Source organism: Arachis hypogaea, chromosome 3, assembly GCF_003086295.3.
Source record: "Arachis hypogaea cultivar Tifrunner chromosome 3, arahy.Tifrunner.gnm2.J5K5, whole genome shotgun sequence".
NCBI classification, from domain to species: Eukaryota; Viridiplantae; Streptophyta; class Magnoliopsida; order Fabales; family Fabaceae; genus Arachis; species Arachis hypogaea.
In genome coordinates, this window is record NC_092038.1 from 60,915,774 (window position 1) to 60,924,824 (window position 9,051).

The window sequence follows — 9,051 nt, forward strand, 5'->3', positions numbered from 1 at the left end:
TGACATCTGACCATGCATTTTCCCTCTACTATTATTATTGTAATATCAGCATTTGTATTTGTGTGTATATACAGGAATTGATGAGAGATAATGTGGACAAAATATTTAACCTAAGTCTAGTAGCAGCTAAAATTCTAAGCCTTATAAAAATGAAAAAAAAAAGAAAGATACTTTCTAATGAAAGCCTGAATTGGTCAATGGCATTATCCGTCTATAATCTGGTCATTGATTGTGGGCAAAAGTAGCAAAATTTTATCATGTGTTTCACTCAGCAACTTCAGTTTAATTGATCTCTTAAAGAATGGACCTACCCTAGCAATTAAATTGAAATGACTATCCCAGGAGTCAAAGAACTGAAACCTTATTTTTCTTTTATCTACCAGCTTTATTGATCTCCTCCATCAGGGATAAGAATGTCATTCTCCACTGGGAGCACAAAGCGTCCGAGCTGAATAACTTACGCATTGCGCTTAACTCATCAGCACTTGCCCTTTTTAGCAATCCCTGTAATATTGATTGCATCTCTCCAAGGGAATGACAACTTCCACCTATGTCATCATCTTCCTGCTTAATTAAATTGATGCCAAAAACTTTGGTATTGCCACTACCTGAAGAGCTACCTGAACCATCTTTGAACTTTTTAATCGCGCGGCCCTGTGAAGTGAGGGCACCTTTGTGGTTCCAGTACTCTGCACACTGATGAGTGAGATCCTGCGCTTCAATGGCCTGATAAAGGTCGTCAAAATAAAATACATGAGAAGTGACAGATAATTCCAAGGAAACACAATAGAGGATCCATTTAAAATTTTACTAAATTACACTCAAATTGGTCCAACAGTCCTTTAAACTTCCATGATAAGCTAACAATGTCAATCTAGTTCAGCAGAATTCAGTAGAGCTTCAAGTAACGTGACATAAATCTTAGAGAAGATATCCAATATTATTAGTTTTTGTTAAAGTAGCAGCAAATATATTAAAGATTCATGTGTTCACATTACCTGAATAACAGATGGCAAATGGAAGCCAAACATTCTATGACCATTAATGCTTTTCAAAAGCTCTATCGGAGGAAGTTCTAGTTCACCTAGACTCCTTTGCCTAACGATTTCATCATGTAGTCTCTTTAGAATTGATTCCCAGCACTTGTCTGCTGTGGTATCAGTGAACACCTCATTTGGATGACCTTCCAGGGTAACCTAAAATTTATTCATATAGTAATGAGAGAGATACATAAAATGAAAAATAAGTCAAAGCAAATACATTCTACCCTAATTATATCTTGTCTAGTATGTCCACTTTTCTAAAGCAACATCATCGTCTTTGCAAAATTGATCTTTTATCTCTTGTTAGCTCTTCATTGCCCAATGTTCTGCCTCGCAGCCAATCTTTTAGTTGCACAGTATAATCTTCCTTTAAACTTGAATAATTCCGGAATCACTTTTATATTTCATCTACCTAGCTTGAAAATAATGGTCTACATTACCATGTATTTCTCCATTATTTTAATTGACAGATCCCAGAAAAAAAATACTCACACCTTTTTCGACAATTCCATTTCTCAATCATTCAATTCTAGGTCCCACTATTTTGTCATTATCATCTTCAGAACTTCTCTTAATCATATTCTATGATAAAAAAAAATGACAAATCATGCTCTAAAACATTTGATCCTAGAATTTAAGTTTACATTAACATTGGTGATATGAGATCTTAATACTCCACGACAGGCTATTTTCACATTCATTTAGGAGTAGCTTGTCATCAATTTAATGTTAAGACCCCAAGAGAGTATAGTGTCAAAAAATTTGAGCATCTTTTTATCTTACACCTGCTTTGCAGTCTGCACTCATCTCTTCAATACTATAAAAGAAAAAGGAACATAGATGGCATAAAAAGCGAAATCAAAAGTTGACGGAGCTGGTAATTATTAATCCAATTGCAATAAAAACTAAAAATATGTGCATACAAATTATAAATAAAACAAATCAAGAGAGTTACTTGTCAACATGATTTTGAATTTAAAATGAAAACCAGGTTAGGCGTGATACCTTGAAAAGAGGTCCAAGAAATCCAGCATCAACAACTTCAGAAATATAGCTACATATTCTTGCTGGATCAAGAATGCTAAAGAAGCTAACTAGACTCTTGAATCCTTCATATGTTCAAAAAAATAGAGAAGTTAAAACTCGGAGAAAAGGGAAAGAAAGATTAAAAGCGATAATCTAATCAAAGAAATATCCTACCTCTTGGATATATTGCCTGCTTAGTGCACCATAGTTTTCCATAAGCAACAGATCCCAAACTTATAAGCTTCACAGTAGTACCAAACACTTGCATTAGATGGCTTTCATCACTCAAAGATATACTTCTATTCATCGAGTCAATGATTTCCCTTTTAACCATGCAGTTAGGATGCTTTCCAGAATTTGAATCTATCCCAAATTTTCCACCATTAAATGGACCAGAATAAGCAACAACACTTGAACATGATGAAAGTTCTGTCTTCAGAACACAAAACTGTGATAGGTTATGCTCGCCAGCAAGCCCAATGTTTTCTTGTTTTGTTCCAGAGCCGGAGCAACATAATTTTTCCTCTGTTAAGAAACTCTTAAGCAGCAAATTATTTTCATTTCCATCTGATACAGCTTCAACATTCAAATCCAATGAACCTTCCTGGTCCACTTTATGTCCATTATCTGCGACCAACTTTTTATCAATCCTATGATTATGATTTTCTATAATTCCATATGATGCACCAGAAGTTACATCGTGAGACTCTGACTGAACTATCTCTGAAGTGACATGACTATGAGGCCTGCTAGGTATATTTAAATTTGAGTTATTCGTGGCTCCTATTACCGAGGTCTCCTCTTCTTTGGGATTCTTTGCTTTGTACATGTCTTTCTCCATATCTGGTTCATACATGCAAACCTCACTGGAAACAGTAGATACCATTCCAAGCCTTTTATTTGCCCACACCTTAATAGCATGTGATTCTCCTTCTAATGCTTCAACCAAAGATTTTAGTTCATCTATGGTATAACGAAAAAGAACAAATCTTTTATCCATTGCGCAAGAGCATAAAAACTTTGAGTGCTTAAGACAAGAATATATGTCCCTAGAGCACTCACATCCCACAGCAGATAAATGCAAGTCATAGAAGCAAGAGAAGCATTCTCTTTCATCATAAGAATCGAAGTCTTTGTCCATCTTTAGCAACTTCAAATGTGTTGGAAGACATCCCAGCCTCTCTTCTTCCATCTTTATCCTTGTCTGTTACAAATGAGGGTAACAAAAAAGTAAAGTGAAGAAAAATCAGATTCTGCATGTTAATTTACCTATATAATAAATGAGTTCCAAAATCACATGCAACTTCTCAAGAATTTTGGAAGTGGCTAAAATAAAAAAGGAGAAAGTAGAATATAAATTACCTTAATGGCCTTTGTTAGAACTCCCTCTTTCCCGCAGACACTTCTCCATTTCAAACATTTTGGAGTTTCTTTTCCATGAAGAGCTAGTTCTGCGAGGGCCTGTACAGCTTCCTGTGCTGATCCAAATAACAGCTTGTCATGCGACAAGGATGTCTTACGACTCTGCAAGCTATAAAGCTCAACAGCATTCTGGCCATGCATTAGCCAATCAACAGGAGCCACATTCACTGCCTCTGCACAGTTGAAGCCGCAATTGAAGCCAGAGTGGTATGCCCTTGGAAAAGTAATAACAAACTCCCCAGAGTGCTGGACAGTACGATATACAGGCACACCCTCAGATTTAAGAATCGAAGGAGATAACTGTGTAACCTGCTCAAAGATGAAAGTCATATATCATAACCATTCCAAAACTATGAAGCAATGTACTGTACACAGATTATTAAATAAATTCTATCTTTTACTTTATAATTCTATATATAAAGGGATCTTAAACTAGCTTGATCAGAATAAGTGATAATGAACCAGGAGGGACATATTATACATATAAATGCCATCATATAATTATAGTTTTCTTAAATTCCATGTCACATTGAGCTCATTTCCTAGCAAACTGCACTCATAAAGTATACATTTTCATCAGCTAGAATCTCACTGCATCCATGTCTACGTGGAAATAACAAAGTAGCAACACTTGAAAACAAATTATGTCTAAGCTGTAGCAATGTACCAGATCATTGAGTAGATTTGGCTGTTCCTCAAATAAATCAGGTAAGTGCTTCTTCATTGTATCTTCCAAAGCTGAGGCATGGTTTCCAGGTACCCCATACCATACTTTTGGGTCACCCCAGTGCAGGTAATTAAGAGAATAAAGGTGATGATCCTCCACATGCTGTTCCAAGAAGAAGGTAACAAAGGCATTGCGTTATTGTCAATAGAAAATTGTTCCAATTTGAAACATGGGAGGCAAAAAAAGGAAAAGAGGGGTAAAAATTGAAAAAGAAAAGTGACTACACTTACCCAGCAAAATGATGAAAAGCACATGCCAACATATAGCCACGGCACAAGAACTCCTGAGATGTCACTTCCTTCAAAACTAAGTACCGAACCTGGTAGTCGCGCAAAATTATTGAGATTCCAACCAGAGAGGGCATATTGATTCGAGTCGCTCTTAGTTAAGGATGATGATTTCGGAAAACCACTTCCGACTGATCCAGTTTCCAAGTCTGCACCATAATACACCTAATATACAAGAGTATTAGAGTAACATGCATAGATTTTTGCACAATTACATAACAGCAAGACCAATTTTATTGTTAATAATAAATTATGCTATACCTCAACCTCATCAGTTGGTTGCTCAATTATTCGCCAATATTCACCTTCAATTTCCTCCACTGAGGGCTGCCATCTCCTCTGGTAGCTATCATTGCTAAATTTTTCATCTTCACCAGGATCTTTTAACCGAAAGTAGCATTCCTTAAAATAATTAGCATACAGCTGAAAGTCTTTAAATGTGAAGTCTGACCCTGATTGGAATCCAAATTTCTCATCAGGTTCAGGAGCACTATTAGCTCCTGAACTTGAATTGACCAATCTCCTGCATGTTCCCATTTTGGAGTGATTTCTACGTTTCCGTTTCCTTCCCCTTTTTTTCTTTTTCATGGGCTCCCTGTTTTGAAGCAAATCAATCTGCTGAATACGGGTGGAAAATTTAGCATTTTCCCATATATCTTTCTCCTTCAGAGGGCAAGGTGGCACCCAGCAAGCAGGAGGGACAATCCTGCATATTCCATGGGGTTCAGCTTGGGGGCGTATCTTCGCTATGTAACCAAGTGTGTCTTCAAATTCCTAAAGAGAAGTCAATACAAGAAAAAACATTATTCAAAATTCAATCTTGCTGCATATGCTACCACCAAAGCAACAATATGAAGAACTGACAATAATAAGCACCTCATTAGTAGGATAGAACACGGGTGCTTCATCAATTATGGGTCGGCATGCCTCAGCTGGATCCCATCTAGCAGAGACCTAGAACAGTAATAAGATAAATGTTTAAGAAATTGAAAGTAGTCATTGACTTCATTGAGTATACTGTTATGCTCTAAAAAGAATGAGAATCAGACAAATCAAGTTAGAAGAAATGCTTCATGGTTATCATGTAAATATTGCTTTGCATGAGTGGAGCAATCATAAAAAGTTTTAAGCACAGGATCCTATGATAAATGATACAGTAGTCAGATCATACTGCTTACCATTCTACTTCTAGGACTGCCAGAAGGCTCAGGTGCATCATTACTTTTTGGCTTTGGCCTCAAAGGGGAGTCCTGCCAAAATGTAAGAATGATAAATTTGTTACAAAAGCAACCCCGGCAAACGTAGTCATAGAACAAACAGTGAATTGGAGAAAACTATGACTAATGTTATAACAATCAAACATTGCCAAAAGATTTGACAAAAACACGCACAATAGCATGTCAGAGATTATGGGATTGAATACTTAAAAATATGAATGCAAAAAAACTACTCAAGATTAAATTATATACAAGTTTGAACATAAATATCACTTTGTGTTATAATTCACCAGGGACACGTCTAATGAAATCTAATAGATTCCAGTTGCTAACCAATAACCTTTTTAGGGAATTAGAGAAGAGGAAACATTCAATGATGTCAATCATGAGAGTCACAAAATCTAAGATGAACTTTTAACTAGAATCATTTGGTAACTAAAAACAGAAACCAAATACTAAATATTGTAGAAATAGAAACAGCCAATGACTAGAAACAACTTGGTGCAGAGATTATCGATTAAATAACATATTTTTCAAGCAATTTCACATCATACTTCAGAGCAGGAGAAAATTAGCTCATAAACTGAGGTAGAATAAACAACGATGATACAAATTCATAATGCTGCAAGCAAAATGAGAAAAAAAGGGTTAAGTTAATCCAAGAATAGCCAAAGAAAAAAAAAAGGGAAAAACAATCAAATTTCAGAAAAATAGCAAGATCAGAAAGCTGAGATCCAAAAGAAAACAGAGGAAAGAAGATTCAAACAGAGGAGCAGCATATATAAATATAAATATTCCGTGAATGCATGAAGGATTGCAGAAACAAATTCATACAATGCATTGCTAGGGTTTGAAAAACCAACCTCTTTGATGTCAGATTCTGCAGCCAATATCAGCTGTTCCATTCAATGCAAAATTTATGATAAACAGGGGTAAACAAAACCTAATTAATTATTCCTGCAACAGAAAGAATACAAGAGAGACCTTTAGACTAACCTCATTTCAGGGTAATAGAAAATCGATCTAAGAGACATACAAGAAACAGTTTTCTACTTTATTAGCAAACTAACTGAACACAAAAGAAACCTTAAAAAGGTGCAAACAGAAAATAGAAAGAATAAAATTAATTTAAAAAGAAGGAAAGAAAGAAACAAATGCAACATCAAAATACCTACCCAATGCAACAAAAGATAACTTGGATGTTCTCACGTTCTGATTGCGTAGTAATTAATAAGCCAAGAAAATTCCTCTAGAACAAAAACCTAAATGCACAATTTAATTTGCATGCCTAAGCAAAAATTCAGTGAAACCCCTAATAATAATAAATAATAATAATGATAACCTACAAATTGCAACAGAAAGAGAAAGGTATAAAAATCTTATGAATCTTTCTTGGCATCAAATGCTCAAAATATCAAAACGGGTCAAGAATTAAATTTAAAAATTTAAAACTAAAATGGGAGAAAAAACAGAAACAGAAGAATATGAGTATTTGACTGGGTAAATAATTTAAATTTAATTTGACAGGTGGAATTGGAATGGGAAATAAAAATTAACAAAATCGAAATAAGGGGAAGAAGATATAAATAAGCGAACCTTTGACAAAAAGTAATGTAAACCAAATACTCTTCAAACATTTTCATTTATTTTTTTTTTAGTCTGGATTTTCATCTAATTTAACTACAACAAACTATATTTTCAAAATTTGAAGCCACCTTTTATTTTATTTTATAAAAAAAAATAGCAGCAAAAAAAAACAAGGAAAGTGTACCTCAACCTTAGAGAAGCGAAGATTCTACCTTGAAAGACGTGTCGAGGTGTTTTGGAACATTTTATTATCTTTTTATAACTAATTTTTTAATATTAAAAGAATAGCTTTTTAGAATATAAAATAGTTTTTTATTAAAATAATAATACTGTACATTTTTTAAGATTATATAAATTTATAAAAAAATTATGACTTGTCCAAAATTTTTTATTTCTGTAATCTTAATCAGAGTAAGAATATCTATTATTAAATTTTTTTATTAAAATTTAAAATTTTAATTATAAATTTTTGAGCATTCATATTAGAAAATAGTTTTCAAACAAATAAAAAAGTGGAACTATAACAATATAAAAAAGTTATAAATAATAATAAGTTCATAAAAAATTAATGAAAATAACAAATATTAAAAATAAGATGTAGGCGAGAGAGTCAATCGTGAATCCGCTAGCCGCTATAACGCACGCAGTATTAAATCAAACAAACCAAGTAACCAACTAACCCATGTACAGATGTCCTCATAACTGATAAGTTTCTTTTATCCTCTTTTATTTATTTATTTTTTTTCGGTGGGACCTCGCTCAAGTACTCTTCTGCAGTTCTGCTGTCAAGTGAAGAACATAAAACAATGGCAACCCCAAATTTTGAGATGCAAAAATGCTGTTAAAAGAAATTATCATAGAATTTTAAAAAATAAGAATAAAGTCAATAAACTATTAAAATCGCACCTGGTTTTTTGAAACGCAAGGTAATTGCAATTCATTATTCGAAAGATTTGAATGCTGTCCAAAAAGTTTCTAAAATATATTATAGATAAACTAGTCTTAAATCGTTTAAAATATAATAAAAATAATTAATAAATATTATATTTTTTTGTAAGTAATAAAAAAATTTTATATTTAACAAATGATTTATTCATTTGATTTAAATTTTTTTGACAATATTTGAATAAATATTTAAATAGCGCACAAAAATATTAAGATATCTCTAAATTTATCTTATATATATTTTTTTTAAAAATATGGTTGTTCCGGAGGTTTACCTGAATCGGATGATTGGACTCGAATAGAAAGTCCAAACGATGAAGGATGGTGGTCTCTAACTTGTTCACGTTTGGGAGCCGCCGTTCGAATTGTACATATATGTTTGAATAGGTAGGGGCCGAGGTGGTACCTGCAAGACACTCCAATACTTAAATATTGGAACTTAAGTTTACTTGAGTGTATCAATATATTTATAGTGAATGAACCAATAACTACCGTTGAAGTAGCTCCACCTTTGATGGTGGATAACCTCTCCTTTATCTTAGGGTTGTTGAGATCTCTCTTCTAGAAGTAGGTGAGAGATTTGGGGAGGCAGTTACTCGTTCGGAGAGGTGTTGGTTGCTTGCTTACGTCGAACCCGGCCTCTTGGAGGAGGTCGAACAAGCAGTGGAAGCCAATCTTCCAGATTGGGCCTTTTAACTTGATTGGGCCCAATTCTTATTTCTATGGGCGCAACATCTCCATCCCTGCCATTGGTGCAAACAACTTTGAGTTGAAGCCTCAACTGGTCACTCTAGTAA

General features: G+C 34.0%; 1 protein-coding gene across 8 annotated transcripts; it reads right to left on the minus strand.

The window, feature by feature from the left end:
* On the minus strand, nt 1–7,982 carry LOC112790650 (lysine-specific demethylase JMJ18). Of its 8 annotated transcripts, none has more exons than XR_011879947.1 (12): nt 7,494–7,982; nt 6,586–6,679; nt 5,684–5,755; nt 5,382–5,459; nt 4,767–5,279; nt 4,449–4,670; nt 4,159–4,320; nt 3,432–3,800; nt 2,244–3,273; nt 2,049–2,152; nt 999–1,860; nt 1–726 (listed from the first exon to the last, which is right to left on the minus strand). XR_011879947.1 is itself a non-coding variant. In XM_025833152.3 (12 exons), the coding sequence occupies exons 2-12, from the start codon at nt 6,625–6,627 to the stop codon at nt 373–375; spliced, it is 3,144 nt and encodes a 1,047-aa protein (XP_025688937.1). In that variant the 5' UTR covers nt 6,628–6,679; nt 7,494–7,542; the 3' UTR covers nt 1–372. The 8 variants fall into 8 exon arrangements, 4 of the variants coding, with proteins under 4 accessions (XP_025688937.1, XP_025688938.1, XP_025688935.1 ...); XR_011879949.1 differs by having other exon boundaries at nt 7,500–7,536; XR_011879946.1 differs by having other exon boundaries at nt 6,898–7,536.
* Nucleotides 7,983–9,051: the final 1,069 nt, after the last annotated feature.